The sequence below is a fragment of the Cydia splendana genome, chromosome 8, assembly GCF_910591565.1.
Source record: "Cydia splendana chromosome 8, ilCydSple1.2, whole genome shotgun sequence".
Taxonomy (NCBI): Eukaryota; Metazoa; Arthropoda; class Insecta; order Lepidoptera; family Tortricidae; genus Cydia; species Cydia splendana.
The window spans coordinates 1,248,186-1,266,271 of NC_085967.1; the positions used below are offsets into that span (position 1 = coordinate 1,248,186).

General features: G+C 39.6%; 1 protein-coding gene across 1 annotated transcript in view; it reads right to left on the minus strand.

The window, feature by feature from the left end:
* Positions 1–1,212: 1,212 nt before the first annotated feature.
* The window catches only part of LOC134792619 (uncharacterized), a 77,380-nt gene continuing 60,506 nt past the window's right edge, over positions 1,213–18,086 (minus strand). The window contains exons 7-10 of the mRNA XM_063763864.1: positions 8,279–8,413; positions 3,105–3,300; positions 2,692–2,853; positions 1,213–2,542 (exon numbers count right to left, since the gene is read on the minus strand). Coding sequence (XP_063619934.1) covers positions 1,283–2,542; positions 2,692–2,853; positions 3,105–3,300; positions 8,279–8,413 — 1,753 coding nt within the window. The 3' untranslated portion in view covers positions 1,213–1,282. The remainder of the gene's footprint in view (positions 2,543–2,691; positions 2,854–3,104; positions 3,301–8,278; positions 8,414–18,086) is intronic.

The following is an 18,086-nucleotide window of genomic DNA, read 5'->3' on the forward strand; positions in this document are numbered from 1 at the left end:
AGATATTATTGCAAGTTACTTGCAACTTTTGGTCCGGTCTTTAAACTTAGCTTTTTCTACCTAAATAAAATTAGCCTCTTGGCTTTAGATGTGCATATTTTTTACAACAATTTATCAATCTAAATATAATAATTATCTTACGAATACACTTTCACGTCACGAATGTACATTTATAAATCCCGTGTTGTCAATTTTACTACTGGAGTAGATAATATACGAGTATCCAGAATGAAGATGATGCCATACTAGAGTCTGGCTAGCCAAAAATTGTTGACAGATATTTCGTTGTTGTATCACCAATTGTCTATGATTTAAAAAAAAAGCTAAAAGTCAGTTGTCAATTTATGTCACTCGTTCAATTTGTTTGCGGTTTATAAGGGGTTTACATTATTTTAAATAATATGAATAATGTCTATACTGAGGTTCGCAAACCATTATTTAAGTTCGTAAATAATTACGACAATGTGCGAAGTCGACGTGTAGCGTTGTATAACGAAAAACTGCAATGTTTACAACTCCTAAGCAAATGTAAACAAATTAGGAGGTTGGTGCTCTATAAATATTTTGATACTTGGCATTTAGCATATTTGGCAATACTTATGTATTTTTTTTCGTGATGGATTAATATGTATGTATGTATGTACGTATAAACTCCTTATTGTACAAAACACAAAACACAAATTAATTTATTTAATTAATTTATTTATTTAATTTATTTATTTATTTATTTTAATATTACGGTATTATCGAGCTAGGTCTTATTTACACTACATTTCATTTTTCGCCTTGTTATAAAGGTATATGGTGAGAAAGTGTTAACATATGTGCATGTTTATCGTTGACTGTACTTTACATAGTGGTAGAAATTATATGAGCTGACTTTGAGTGCAGGTCAACGTATATTTAACTTATATCCTTAGGTACCTTACGTGTGCACAGAAAATCAAAAATATTTTCTAGTATCAAAACTATAATTCCTACTACACAAAGTGTGACCAGCCCAAGATTTTCTGAATTTCCCGCCAAACATTTGTGTAATATTTCAGTAGCCAGACTCTAGTTGAAATAAGAACGATATCTTATTTCTTCAAATATATTAAATATTATCCAAAAACATAATTATTTAGAAAGGTTTTTCTCCTGGACACTATATCTAACTATTTAATGTACCTACATAAATTCCTGACAAATGATGGGAAAAGAGCTTGTTATAGGTATAGGTATCATAATATATCTGCTGGTCATTTGTACTCGAGAACAGACCGTTCCCGCTCGCCAGCCGTTAGCACCACTTGCCAGGACTGATCGCACTCATAGCCCGCAGCGGCGTATGCGTTTCAGGATACAAATCATCTGCCGCTGGCGTCTCGCAAGAGCTCAACCCCGCGTGTCTCCTGATAGGCCGTGGAGTCGCCCGTCCACCGTCACTCCGTCTCTCGCGGCCCCATTTGTCACTGGCGTGTGTTCTCTTCACTGGCTTCTTACAGTACTCCTCTCCGTTCATATCTGAAGGCGGTCTGCTTGGTGTTTCTGATTCGCTTCCATTCATCAGAGAATGCGCGCTTCTTGCTTTATGCAACGATAAACGTAATGGCTTCCGAGGCGGCGTTGGTCGGCTTTTAACTTCACTCCTGTCGTCATTCTTCTTGTAGTGACTCAACCTTGTTGAGCAGGTTTCAGATCCGTAGTCGATCCGTGGCGAGCTGCTGTAGATATCACCGTTCGGGTAATCTGATTCCGACTCGAACTCCGAAGATTTGGCGCTCCGGGAGTGCAGTTTTGACGTTCTTCTGCTAGATTTGTGCGCGTTTTCTAGTACTTTCCCGTCTATCCTGTGATACATGTAGTGCCGCTCTGATTCTACATGCACATCTTCAGCGCTATCGTTTTTCTTTAACTTTCTCAGGCGTTGCGAGCGCTTCAGCTGTTCAATAATGGACAGTGTCTTTCGCTCCGCCCAATTAGTCTTCTTAATACTTTCCTCTATCCTGTCGGCAGCCTTTTTAATCTCATAATGACGATCAGGCGGCGCGCTCGCACGTGAATTCATCTCCAAATCACTGTCAGAGCGGAAGTGATCTTCTTTAGAACGGTTAAGTTTCTCCGCTTTGAGCCGCTGCTTCTCCATGTGTCTTTGGTTGCGCTCGATCATGCGTATAGCTGCGTCAGTTTCGGCGCTGTAATCAGCTGCGTGGATGCAGTGGTGGGAGAGGGAGTGTCTCATACGGGAGCGTGGTTCCATGCTGTGTGCGGAATGTGCGCGGGACGCGGGGGGTGCGGGCGACGCGCGGGGGGAAATCGCAGCGCGACTGGACGCACCAGACGCATTAGACCTCGGCCGCATCAGCGGCAAACTCGCCTCTGCCCCATCAAGCCCAGGTAGTTTTGCTACAATTGCTGTGATATCTGGACCCTTCTGGAAGACTTGGACTTCTGACTTGGGGCTCTTGCCGTGCGGCTCCGAGCTGATGCTGATGTTGGTCACGTTCTTCTTGGTCTTGTTGACGGTTATGCAGCTGTCGCTGCTGCTGACCGGCTGGAGCTAAAAACAGACGTTCAAAGTGTTACAAGTGGAGGCAAAGACAATAGTTGAACATTAGAACAAGAAACATGGCAGATTTGCATTGCAGTTAGATTTCTAAGCCTTTTTGATCATAGCAGTGATGGTGCCTGGTTCTGTACAATATTTACCTGTGGATGCCTCGCGAGGAGTTCAGCCACCTGTTCTTCAAGGTACGAGATGCGGTGCGTAAGGCGCGTGTTATCAGCGCGAAGGCCCTCCTTGGCTTTCTGGGCTTGCTCGGCTGCTGACCGCAACGCGCCGAGCTCAGCACGTAATGATGCTGCTTCGTTCTGAAGAAGATAATTTACCAGAGTTAAACAAATGTTATCAAGAGAGCTAGAAGTTGAGAGTTTTTTGTATTCTTCATTAGCAATGCAGGTACTTACTGAATGCAGAGGTACTCCTGAGTAAAAGGTGCTGACACAGTATCACATAAATGTTGAAGCGTAACAGTACGAAGAGAATTTAGTATATATTTTCTTTAGCTGAGCGGTAACCCCAGCTCGGAAAATTATGACCTTATCGAGACTTTTGTACTTACCTGTGTGAAAGTGTTGTGAGTAGCCGGAACTGGCGCCGGGCTTGTATTGTTGGTATTAGGATGGTTTGGACTGGAAGGTGGAGAGCCATGCGCGCGCAGCAGGACAAGGCGCGCCGGCGCCGCCGCGCTTGCTGCACGCTGCAGCTCTTCAACGTTACGAAATGATAGGACGTTTGTGCCGTTTACTTCCACCAATCTGTTGAACAAAAAGTATGTTTAGATACTTTTGATAATTAAGACCGGAAAAATAACAAAAAGGTGCCTGGAATCCGTCTAACCATGCACTCAACGACTTGCCAGCGACAATTTGTCCCAGCTCTAATTGTAAACGTCAAAATTTCACAAGAGTTGTATGTGTAAGGTGGCGCTTCCACACTCCGTTGCTTGCAAAGTTGATGCAGACGACTTAACTTACTTAGGCTGTCATGTGATAATGCCAGAAACACGCCACATTTGTAATAGATCACTATCCTTTCTTCCGAAATATTCTGGTCTGGGTATTAACTAATAAAATGATATGTATAAGATATAGGTAAGTAAAAGAGGAGAATAACTAAAAGAACCTGGCAATCCTGGAAAATTATGAACAGTCATGACAAAACCAGGTACCTATCCCTCGTATGTGTAACGAGTCCAGGCATACCTACTTATAAAGTGTACAGCATACTCCGAGTCAAACAAAAACAATGCATCTTCATTACTGATGGCGTGCTCCCGGCGTTTTTGCCATGAGCGAAATTCTACCGACAACTCGCGTGCGTGTGAAAGAGAGCGTACTAACAACATTAACTATTCGTAGACCTTACGTCTTTGGAATAAGGCTTTAAAACTATCAGCTTCTTAGTTACCATGTGTAGTTGATGCGTGCAAGCTATGCACGCGTTTGAATTAAGAAACATACTATCTCCTTATGAGCTCCATAGACGTTTACGACTTTTCTTTTGGCGCGAATGCCTTATCATTTTATCTTTATCAAGATTACAGACTCCTTTGTGAAAGTTCCTAATCCGGGTCGCATCTTTACGACTATTAACCCTTGCGTAATGAAGTTTAGAATGTGCATAAAAATGTAAATTGACGGTAATAAATACATGATACAGCTGACATAGACTAATGTGATGGTAGAACAGTGCAGAACATTCGGCCAGTATTTTAACTCCATGGTTTGTTTTTATCATCATGTCTACAGAGTAAGAGCGAGGGTAACACTGAAAAAGCAACACGAAAAGTACACGTATGTTTTTGTGTGGTGATTTTGGCCCCTGTGAAGATGTGCCATTAAATGTTTAAAATACACATTTAAAACATGTGTGTATAAACATTTTAAAGAAGATGACAGTGACATCGTCTATATCCGCTGCTGCAACGCCAGTATACGCTTCTGCAGTCGCAATCCTAATGTTCTCTAGTGTAATGTAATCTTTATGCGTTTAGCGTAAGAATAATTTATATGTAAGCACTGTAATTTATCATTATGAAATAAATAAACTAAACTTTGTAACTATGTACATGGTCGCCTAGTATCTAAAGAACCTTTGTTTAGTTTAGGACTAGGTCGGTCTGTGAAAAAACGCTAAGTTAACGCATTCACTGCCAGGGGGCGTGGCCTAGGAACAAACTTGTATGACGGTGGACGCACATGTGCGTCGGGGGCAGTGAATGTGTTAAGCGTAGGTAGGTGTCCTACCATTAGGCCTATCCGCTGCGCCGCGCCGGCGTTGACAGATAGGCTAATTATTAGCGACACGTTTGTTGAGCAACTAACTTAGCATTTAATTGCTGGGAACTGCATGTAGTTTGAATTAATCTGTGCTCCAGGGCAAAGGAGGGTACCTAATCATTGTTACGTATAAGGCTAGAGATTAAGCATCGGTCAAAGATGATAAGTATGTAAGTGTAACAGAGATGAATGCGATTAAATGCGTCAGTAATACGGCTTGTTTCCATTTATTCCCACAATAGTTTTTTTCGTGACCGTAACTCTAAACTGGGACACAATTCCAACTGTTACCACTGGAGATATCGAAACGAAAATAATACCTACATGGAACATTAGGGACAACTGGGAAGGAATCATATATACTCCATTCCAAATTTCGGGTATTATTCAAAAATTCTGAATTCATCCCCCAATTAAGCGACGATCCTATATAGCACCTATTTATTCATTTCACTAACATGCACCTTCCTCCTCTTCTTATCTTATCCGTCGATGACCCTCATCATCATTGGCCTGTACCTACCTACATCAATAAAATTATGGTTCAAACAGCGTCCATAAGAGAGCGGGGGAGCGGCGTGCTGGTGTCTCAGTTCTCGTCTAGTGTGAAGAAGGTTGACTGACCCTACATGTTCGCAAAAAAAACTTGCCCGTCCTCGCTACATCTCAGTCTGATTGGATAGCGTGTGTAAATCAGCAGCTAACCATTTCCCAAACGATCTCACTACTGGAGTCCACTTATCCTATCGTCCCACACGAACATTCAATACACCCGGCTCATTACTTGTTCGCAATCGCAATAATTTGTCCAGTAATAACTGACCGTGAGATTGGCTGTGTAGCGGGCGCTAGTTCTCGGGCAAACCAATGTAAGACGACCTTCGAAACCTCGGGATACGTAACGGAATAGACAGACTGGGAAGAATATACCGTGTGATTTGATTCAATTGACTGAACTAAACTAGGTAAATAATGGACAGAATGAACTATCACCTGCGGTACCTATTTGGACTTGCGGGGAGCTTTACAGCGAAGTTTTTCGACCGCCCGCGCTCGTTAAGCGATTGTGATTGCCATGGGCGGCTGAAGGCGCCCGCACATTCAAATGAGACGGCGACAAATGGCACCCCGCCGGCCATCTACTCGTTTACATTGCATTTACATAATTTACTTATACTGTAATGATATGAAATTTGTAAGGTCTCGTTTTGAATCGACAACTGGAATTCTTCCTACTTCCAAATACTTACAATACAATTAAGTTCTGTGCAAATATGCTGAAAAATAGATGTGCCGACAGAAAAAAAATCGAAATTATCCACATATATTTTTATTTCATTTATTTAATCTTTATTGCACGAAAGAAAAACCGTACAGTACAAAAGTCGCACTTAATGCCAAAGGGCTTAATCTACCAATCTCTCTCTACCATAGAAAAGTTTCGCATAAGTACATCTCACATTTTTGAACGGAGAACAAAGTTTTCCATTTCCAAACTTCTTTTATTCCTTGTGTAAAATTTTCCAGAAATTATCGAGAGCTTTTCGATCTTTTTAGATTAATATCGTGAACGTGATGTGAAGTACAGCTTTTGACTAAACCATACCCAGCACCGCAAGTTGGTGCTAGCGGTAAGTGCCACACGCTGGGGAGGTAGGCTGGGGTACTAAACGTTCATGTAACATCACAATACTACAATACTCTACATCCGTAACAACTACGTACTAGAGTGCATTTATACTGGGGGCCGATTTTTGAATTCCGATCGCTCGATTTCGGCACTCGAAAATCGGTGGAGAAATGCTAATTTTTGCAATACGAGCGATATAAATTGGGAATCGAGTGGTATTGACCACACGTTTTCAATTCTATTAGTAGAATTTAAATGCCTAGTAGTGGAAATATTATTGAACGAAATACACGAAATCGATCGGTCGAAATTCAAAAATCGGGCCCCTGGTCTGATCCTTATGATAGATAGATAGATAGATAGATAAATCATTTATTTGACAGCTGCAATGACACACAATATAAATTTAAACATATCATAACAGAAAAAAAAACAATAATTATTACACTAACAAAGAAAATTGAGTTACAAAGAAAATAACATAGAAATGAGTAGGTACAAAAGTAAAATTTTATAAAAGTAGGTAGGTACAAACTGTGTGCGTTGCAGCAGGACAAAAGGGTCACGGCTCAGTGATATGCTTCGCTCTTTCGAGCAAAGCACTGATTTTCTGCCGGAACCCAGGTCACAACAAATATTATATTTATGTAGAAGTATTTACGTACGTCGAAAACAATCGTACAGTGTAAGTGTGATATGTGCATGTCGTGTGATAATTTTTTGATGAAATACTTAGATAGTAGGTAAAATTGACCCGTGTGTACTGTGTGACGTCTCCCAGTTGTGTGACACCAGCCTCACCATGTTATATCCTAAAATCTGCAACCAAATAGCCGAATGGAATCCCAGCGGTTTGTTTTTCAAGGAGAAGTTTTTTAAAGTGGGTTTTAAATGTTTTTTTGGATTTAAGTTGTCTTAAAGGCGGAGGGATATCATTCCAGCATTTGGTCGCGAGATAACGGAAACAACAGGTATCTCTTATTCTTCCGACTCGGGAAGACACCACAGTAAGGGCCATCGCGGACTCATTTTCTGAATAAATTCAGACAACGGTCCATGGTCGCGCCAATATGACCATCTTATTCTCTCACCCATATAAAAGTAATATAAATGTATACAGAACCATAGATATCCTGACTGAATACATGCCTGTGTTGGTCTTGAAGCTCGGTATGCGCAAATTGTGCGCATACGCCGAGGTCGATCCCACAATCAGCGCATCGTGATGGTATCGCACACGGTCGGCGCCACATGATTGGCCCTCCCCCTGCACCCCCCCGACACACTCAACTCAAAAACGACATAAGCCATACAAAACCTAACAACTCTTACATCGTTTTAGAGCCAGACTGCTCAAGCGCCTATTTTCAACCGATACAAGCTTCAGCGAATCGATAATAGACAGGTTTTTTCGATTGACGTACCTAAGTATGCGTGAAACATAAATTTATCCTGACTAGCTGTATAAGGAGATGGTATTTTCCGCAGCTTACATTTATCACTTAATTAGCATAGCTAAATTCCATGAGATAATTGACGCGAATATATCTTTAGTCTCCGTCAATAGTCATGTGACATACTCGATCGTAACTTAAATAAAACTACATATAGGTAATACATAATTTGCCAAACTAAATAAAGACTTTTTCTGATAACAAACCAAAATCGGAAGACACTAGGTACCTACCTCTACTGCTGGGTGCCTACCCTAGAAAGTTAGTTTGACATGTCAAATCATTGATGTTATGTGCAGACGAACTAGATGTACCTATTACTATCAGAGCAACGAAGCTACTAAGCTAGGCCTTTGAAAAAACGACTAACCTATCTCCAACCCTCAGGGTATTATCACGTGACCAATCTATACACAGTCCCGTTCCACGAGGGGCGGCGCCCCAGGTCCCGTCTCTGGCTTCTGCTGCTACCAGCAAGGCGCTGCCGCCGCAGTCCCGCAACGTGCTGTAACAAATAAAATTTGATGTTAGCCGCAAGAAATTTTGTAAGTTAAGAATACTTAACATGTGGAGGTATTTCTTAGAGAAGGACATAGATAAATATCGCTTAGTTAGTACGTATGTCGTGGTTGTGTCTTTGACTTTAAAAAAGTCACCATTGCATCAGAATATGCACTACTATGTGTGGAAAAGATGTCACGGCATCAACTATGATCACGTCAAAAGATATACATACACCTTAAAGGATGACTCACGTTAGACAGGGCCATGTCCAGGCCGGAGCTCCCGGTGCACCGTTTTCTATGAAAAGCATCACGTGATCGCCTGTCATGGCATAGAAAAGTAAGCCCCGGAAGCTCCGGCCCGGACACGGCCCGGTCTAACGTGAGTCATCCTTAACCCTGACATATCGCACGTCCTAGCTACAGGATACAGGATCACCTATCCCAGTAGCTGATCAGCCGAGTCTATAGGAATTTAATTTGTTTTATTTAATATTTAAATCAGGCAACAAGGCCCATATAACATATAGGTACCTTCCTTACAGGCTAACATACATAAGTATTTTATCTATTTATTTTGCGTGGCTTTGCCTTATAGTATACCTACTTCCTTGCCACGTTTTTAAACAAAAATCCGACGTAACCTTACATGGTACGTATACATCCTTACATTGTATATCGCACTTTGAAAATAAACCACATTCACGCGGCGCGTTGAAGGCAAAGTTCTGCCGATATGCAAAAAGAGGAGTCGAAATAATCCGCGTCGGGCACGCTTGGGTGCGCACGTTACCGCGGGGTACCGTGTAATAGGTACCTATAGATACATATGAAACCATGTGCCAGTGTCAGAAATATTTAAATTACCATAAAACCACCCACTTATGCTCCAAAAGCTCCCAATTATGATCCAGAATTAATATAATATAAACTCTTATAATATATTTCGTATAGGTGGGAATTTGAATGTAGTTGGGATAAATATTTTTATACTTAACACATTCAACACCAAGAACCCGACTGTCGGGTACACTGTTCGTAGCGACTACGCGCTACATACGACGAAACCGTGGCTACGCGCTACGAGCGTAACCCGTAGCACTTAGTGGTATTGAATGTGTTAAATGGAAGAAAAAACTCAGACAAAACCAAATAGAACATTGGTACTTATATATGTTACTTCTTGAACCCGTGGACGTGGAGTAACGGACTATAGTTGGGTGGTTATACGGTATGCAGTTACGTATAAAATGTGATATGAATGATCCACATAAAAATTGTTAGAAAAACTGACAAATCCAATATGTTTTTTTGGGTAGATACAGCAATTTAGCCTCCAATACTTATATTAGTAGGTAATGAACAGGGCTTAGACATGAAAATAAAAATATTAAAATCACTAGTCACCAGCAAAAAAACCTGAGCGACCGCGACCAAACGATTGGTTGCCTGGTCGAACTGTCGTATTATTGCAGTATAGTCTGTATAGTAGGTATGTAGGTACATAGTATACTTTTGTACCTACATCTGTGCCAAAGTGTAGATATGTTTAAAGGTGTATAGTAAGGTCCCTGCAGGCAGGAGTCACGGCTGAGGGCACGCGGAGCACTGACCGCAACTGCCTCCATCATTTCGGTGAATACCAAGGATAATAATATTAATGCCAAGACGTAGGCCGGAAAAGGGGGATATAGACGGTTAGTGCATTATCCGTGCCGTAATTTTTTATAATGTCAGCAACTTGGCCTTATTTTGCACAAATAGACTGTAGGTATACATTTTCTGTATCTAATTAGGTACATATAAGTATCAAATAGGCATCAAGAAAAAAATATACCAACTTACGAAATAAGAACCAATATGACAGTTCTTAACCTCATGTCTGTATGATTAGGATACTGACCGAAGTTTTAGTCATCTTTTTGCATATTTTCAGAGAACGGTTTTGTCGGTTTTTTTCTGGTATATATACAGTACCTAACCGAGGGACCCGAGGGTTGAACACATGATTTTTGACCACTACTGACATATGAAACGTGAAAGGTATAATATAAGGTATAGAATACTATTATATTACTTGATTGCTTTTAAACGCTTCTCACTGCACCCACCTTGACATTTTTCTTCTTGGACCTATGGTTGACTGGTAGATAATGCCATACCATGAGGCATTAAGTCCGCCATTTGTACTTTTTTATGTGCAACAATAAAGTTTAAAAGAACTCGCGGTTCGCCAAAAAGATCAATTGAATGCAGTGCTACTTAGTCGTCAAAGGATCGAAAACCACGTGCGATTTATTGCAAGATCTGTGGAGCCCTTAATTGATAAATTTAAGTCACCATAGAGATTAAAATAAACTGTATCTGTGGTAAGCCGTAATTTTTCTTGTCAAATGTCAAATACTAATATTAATTTATGTTTATTTTATTTCGTTTTTATCTTGCTAATTATTTTAAAATCTTAAATTAAAAAAACAAAATTATAAATGTGTAAACCGAGCACTTTCATTTGATACCAAACTCGACCATACTTTCTTGTAATTAAATGACCAGAATAGCAAGACCCCTCACAAATAGCTTTTTAGCATTTTAAGCTCTTCTAGCTCAATAGCCTCTTGATCGAGCCTGCTCAAAATTTAATGACTAAAATATAATGCCCTCAACTATACGTACACCCAATTTCATTGAAATTAGAACAAATTTACTTAAGTTATTGTGTAGCAAGCTATCCTCGGATAGTTCAGCTTAAAAACATCGAAATGCCGGGACGTGCCCCTAGCCAGCCGTGTGTTCCAAGTTGAATGTAAGAACTTCCCAACTAGCAAATCTATGTGCTATAAAAGTTGAGAGCACGTTTTTATTTTCGCTTTTTGGTGCTATAAAAGGTGTAAAAACAGTCGAATAAAAGTCCTGTAAGCGTTTACTCAACGCGAAAAGGCGCACTTATACAGACTAAAAGTGTTATAAAAATCGAGTAAGCGCTGTATAAGAAGCAAATCGATGCTGCAAGAGTTGAGTAAAAGTGGATAAAAGCGCTTCTAGTGTTTTAATAGCAACGATAGTGCTTTTATTCGACTATTTGTTCTATAAACATTAGCAATTTACTATTACTCAGTGAAAGTGTTCTATAAAAGCAGCCGCACTGCTTTTTCTCAGCAAAAATGTTTCGTAAAAGTAGCCGAATTGCTTTTACTCGGCATTTTAAATGTGTAAGAGTGCAGTAAATGCGTTTATTCAACTAATATGTGCTAAAAACGATCTCAGGTAAGCGATTATATTACAATTATTTTATTATGTTTGAGGCCTAATAATCGTCTTCACGTGTCTAATAAAACAAAAAGGTACTTAAGTATTTTTTTACTGCTGTCATCCATGACATTTATTTTTACCGTGATTGTGTACATAAGTTTTTACTGTCTGTAAGTACACGTAATACAGTAAAACCTAGCGCGAAAAATACTTCATTGATAAAACCAAAGGCACTGGTTCATATATATTCATGGGCCGTCTATTTTCTTAAATTTCAATAAAAAAATATTAATTAAAATAAGTAAAAATTTGCTTAAACGATCTAGTTTCTCTTATATCTCATTAATTCGACTATAAGTCGAGTAACTGCGTTTACTGCTACACTTATAGCACATGATGTCGCCATGTTTATGGATTTATAGTCCGGTGGCCGACTGCATGAAACCCTACCTGATAAAAAAATAGAAAAATCCTACTCTGTAGGGGTAGCTGACTTTTAGCAGCTTCAACTGCTCTTGGACGGCCGTGGCTTAACTTGGCAAATTTTGCGCAAGTGGCAAAAAAGTGGTACAAATATTCATCAAAAAACAAAAGTGGTCAGCTACATCCTGTGTTGGCTGGTTCCTGTGTCGGACCGAATTTGTGGTACCAAGTGAGCTACAATTTACCTCATCGAAAAATAGAATGTCACTTGTATGGTAGGATAGCTGCCATTGACATTTTTTTTAATTCGCACGGACTGCAAAAGCTGCCAGGCTAAGGTGAGACCGACCAAGACATACGTCAACAAATTTAATGTAGGTATTACAATCAGTTTTTTTCATTCTATTTTTCGATGAGGTAAATTGTAGCTGTCACGTTGTACCACAAATTCGGTAGGACACAGGAACCTGCCAACACAGGATGTAGCTGACCACTTTTGTTTTGCTGTCCTCAATTCTATTATACGATGGGGTTTTTTTTTATGAATTTTTGTGCCACTATTTTGCCATTTGCGCAAAATTTGCCAAATTAAGCCGCGGCCGACCAAGAGCAGTTGATGCTACTAAAAGTCAGCTACCCCTACAGAGTAGGATTTTTCTATTTTTTTATCAGGTAGGGTTTCATGCAGTTGGCCACCGGACTATATTGAAACGACAACATGGCTGACTTGTGCTGTTAATGTAGTTCAAAACTCTTTAAAAGTACTCTAAGCTGAATACATTTTGAATAAAACCTGTAAATACACTTCAGCTCCTATAACAGCGGTTTGAACCCCATTACCCGAATTATGATATAAGCGCGCTGTTACAGCAGCATTGTTGCCAAATGGTTATTGGATTGCTTTTAATAAGCTTTTATAGCAACAGAGAAGAGAATTGAGTAACAGTTGTATTAAAGCGCCTTATTCAGACAATTAGCTATTCTATAGCTGTTATATGATTTTAATAGAACAATTATGCTGAATAAAAGTGATTTAGTAGCGCTAACTCAGCATTTATTAAAAGGTGGAATAAAAGTGCTAAAAGATAGTGCTATAAACGTTTATACGACATGATTATAGCACTAATTAGCGAAAATTGCTAAATAGTCGAGTTAACCGCTATTATACGATATATTGGTGTTTCAACAACCGTAACTCGGCTGTTATACGATTACAGGCTGAGTAAATCAATTCTTATACGACTATTTTGCTAGTTGGGTTTACTTCGCTTCGCTCGCTCGTTCGATAAAGCTAAAAGCCCTTACGCAGTACCTAAATATATTTGAAGAAATACAATGCTGTAAAATATAGCTAATTACAGTAATTATACTGCCCTACCAGGCTTAACAGCCATTGAAAACTCATTATATTGTTTACTGTATTCTCTCGCATCAAATTCCAAATTCAAGCTGGTTTTCCAAAGGTTCTTACGGCTGTTATGCTTGATGACGCTATAAAGGGCTTCACATACTTAAAACCGGTTCTAGAGAGCGTTAAATTGCCAAATTTACTCGGAAACAGAAGCAATTTCCTCCTCGTTACCATCTCCCGACTGTTAATGTCAATATAATCACCGCTCTCTCTGTTTCGTGCCTTGTTATTATGGCACATTGAAAAGGGACGGCCATTTACGAGGCTGCAAGCCGCTATTTTAACTTTTAGTCTACTTTGTAGGGATTGATATGGGTACCTAGCCACCGTGGGTATACCGCCGTAGTAGTGTAAAATGAATCTCACTAAAGTTTATTTGAGAATAACAAGGGAATAACGATACATTCTTGCCTATAAAATAGTAACCTTTGGCAAATATAAATCTGACCAACAGAAATATTACCTACTATTTAATACTTTGTTAAATTTTCGTCAACATTTTCATCTATGAATCAGCCGATAAAGGTGCAGACACCTCGGCATTTTTAGGATTCCGTACCCAAAGGGTAAAAACGGGACCCTAATATTACTAAGACTCCACTGTCCTTCTGTCTGTCTGTCTGTCTGTCACCAGGTTGTATCTCATGAACCGTGATATTCTAGACAGTTGATATTTTCACAGATTATGTATTTCTGTTGCCACTGTAACAACAAATACTAAAAAGTTTTATTTTTTCCTTACGCTGACACTGGATAGTAGCATACAAAACAAGATGTCGCTTTGTATGCTTATGTACATGTACATTACACAGACATATTGGTCAAAATCCTGTCATGTGATGAAGCTATCCCTTCTCATCACAGGACAGTCTAAATACAACGTCGAACGAACACGAACGTCCTGACACCAGACACTTCGGCCTTTGTTATACCCACACCTATACCTTGCTGTATGCCTGTGCGAGTACTCGCACATACGTTGACACGTGGACAGACTTGTCACGATCCTTAGTCATGAGATGAAGCTATCCCGTCTCATCGCACAGGACAGTCTCCCTACAACGCCGAACACGAAGGTCCCGACACCTCAGTCTTTGTTCCTCACGCCGACACCGACAGTACCGACACCTTGCATTATATGCCTGTGTGAGTAAATCAAATGATTTCTCTCGATATTACTCTCAACTTGTCCGTGGACAAGAAATAGTTATTGTCTTTGAGATGGTTAAAAGTAAATCTTTTTCAGCTAACATGGGGTACCTAGGGGTATTTTATAAGTAATGTAATGTGTCGAGTAATTCCTAAAATAACCCATAATTCTTACGTATTATCGTATCGGAATTACCCGGCATCAGGAGCTTTTCTCGAGGAGCTACAGTATGGGGTTCTTCAAAAAAAGAGTAGGTACAGGTTTTTAAAGGGTCGGCAACTTGCATGTATCGCCCCTGGAATTGCAGGCGTCCAATCAGGCGGGCTGTATGCTTGTTTGCCATCAACCTGCTATAAACAATTAGAACTAGTACTCGGAATTACCCAAATACACCTTATACCTACACTTTTGCGGTTTATATAGCCTGTGCACTCACCGGTGCACTCACGTCTCGTTTATGCGTGGGAACCAATATAGCGCTGTACATACAAGCAGAAAACTACGTACAATGAAAGAGTTTTAAGTCACTAACACGTTATTTTTGTTGCTGGCTTATTTTATTTCGGATCGTCAAACTTCAAATGTGCGATATCGGCTTAGTAGCCTCTCTTGTTATTATCCCGTCGTTACGCAGCTGGGCACAGGCACAGGCACTGCTCATTGTAAATACAAGAGGGCTTGGGTACAGTTTGTGCTACAGTGCCCAATATGGATTGTGGGTTTTGGATATTCCCGTATTAGTATTGGGTCTTAATAAAAAGTATTGCTTATTACCTCTCCTACTAACATAGAGTCTAAATTGCAATTCAACTGTATCTTAATAAATCTAGGTCAACAAATTTCAAACAATACGCGCCAAAAATTGCTTAATTAGAGTAATAAGGTACTTACCACATTATACCGTTAATAGTGTGTAAATGTACGCTAATGAGCAGATATCGTGCTGATATATCGGCGCGAGCAAAAACGGCAATAAACTCGTAAAGTCGTGTGAAAACTGCGGTTTCGCGTACATACTTGTAGTCATCACTAACTATAAGTACCTATGTAGGTACCTTTTTTTTAAGTAAGCGGAGATAAGAACAAAACAGCACCTCTACATAGCTAAGTTAATACGCCATTTTATTAAGAACATATCGTTTTGTAGAATGCATTTTAAGTAAGCTTTTTTAAGAAGTAAGAAACAGTAATTAAATATCTCAATCATAGAATTAGGATTTTTTTTTCAGAGTCAGAGGCTTTACTTTAATAGGTATGCAAAAGTAGACCAGACTAAACCAGAGCGCATAAGTAATATTAGTAGATACGGATCATTAAAACATGGTTTAGGGTTTTCTTCTTACCTACAACTCAATGAGACAAAACAATCAGTGACCAGTCTCTCTATTAGCTGTTACTGACTGCGAGTGAGTAAAGATCTAAAATTTTGTCCTTCTCGCCATTTTCCCCCAATTCCCCTAAATGTCTGAATTTAAGGTTATGTGTATAGTTAAACAATAACGCAACATACGAGCTTGGGAAACAGAAGCTCGTGATTAGTGTGCGAAGGGACCGCGCAAAAACCAACGAGTGTTCGTAACGGTTTCTAATTATCGAGAAGACTGTGCTTATGTGGCGCAGTGTAATGAGGGTAACCAGTATATTAATTTACGAATTAATAAAAAAATATACATTTGCCGTTGACATAGAAAGGAAATCCTTACGTACTTCAGTTCCGAGATCACTGGATTGGGTGTACTTAATAGGACCAAATGAGAAATAATAGTGTAAATAAGACCTACACCAACATTCTGAACACTACTCGTAAACTAATCTACAGTATAATTAGAAATGTATCATGCCAATGGTGTGTGTATAGTATACCTACACTGTATGTTCCTAGTAATTATTTTAAATTTTCCATTTGCATGAAGACTAAAGGATGACTCAAGCTAGATCGGGTCGTGCCCGGGCCGAGGCGTCTGACGTGTCATTTTCTATGACGGCTGATCGGTGATCACGTGTTGCTTTCCATAGAAAACAAAGCGCCGAAAGCCCCGGCTTGGTCCCGGGCCGGTCTAGCGTGAGTCAACCTTAAAACACTAAAAATTGGATGGGATAATGTTTATGTTTCTGACGTCTCTTGTAGAATACTGGTTGCAATATTTTTCCTATACACCTAAGATTCCTTGGCGGATTCTTTCTATTGCCTTCGCTTCCTATCCAATACCAAGTAACTAATTACATAGAAACGTAGGAGATTCATTAATAGTACATCGTAGTAGAGCTTACTTCGATTTAACTCTAATTGATTGGATAATTGACTTATTGATTACTTTTTCGGAACCACCCACAACTGAGGGGGTTTTACTAGTAGGTATGTATAATGCCCTGAGGCTAGTGAAGGTGAAATCTCGACACATGCGAATTCTAATTCTTGTGGTGAGCGTTGCGAATGTGGCGATTGAGGTCTTTTGGCCGAAGGGTGTCATGTTCCGGCGGTTCCACGGCGGGCCCCCTGGCCCTGTCGGGTTGCGTAATGGATCGCAGCCATAACATTTTGTATTGCCGTTTGTTTACATTTCGTAGAAAAATATTTTATATGAAATGAAAATGCTGCGAAATATGTTATAATACTCGTACCTGTGAAATTAATTTCTATAAAAATATACTTTTTGGTAACGGTTGATTCAAAATGAAACATATCTTTTATTTATTTTCGCTTTTTTTCTTAAACGAATAGTAGGTAGGTTCCATAATGGAGGCTAAAATGTAACTACAGTAGGTATTAGTGCGTGATGTCTCGCCGTCGCTCAAACTTGCGTGTGCGCAGATGATATTCCAATAGCTTCATCAGCGAGGTGACTCCGATTAGGATCCTTAGCTGTAGTAATGTACTTAGGGTATGGTATCCAAGGCACACTACTTTTAATAAAGAATAAGTGAAATAAAATATTCCGTATTCTTCGGATATACTGGCCCAAGAATAATTCCAAAGAAGGTCACCACACCGTAGGGATCCAGTAGACCACATCCTCGCACTATTGATGTATTTACGACAAGGATGGGGCCACTGAAAACTGAGTGTTAGAAAGAAGTACCTACTAACCAATATATCTAGTTTTATAAAGTAAGTTTCTATTTAAGTTTTGAAGTAATGAAACGATTTTTTACAGATGCGATACATCTCATATTCAATAAATATATGTATATGGTCATCTATCTTTTGACTATATAGTCTTGAAGCCCACAAAGTAAGAGAAGAAGTAGCCGTGATAAATGTTAGGGAATACCGACGAAGGTCGTCAGTGGCATTCGCGGAAGGTGAACAGTCTGAGGCAGAACCTGTGGTATGTCACTCAATCGGTTCGCGACTTTAATATCCTACGCTAGGGGCCATCAATCTAATATATTTTGTATGGATTTATGGCAATGATGACGTCACATTTGTCATCCCGATACA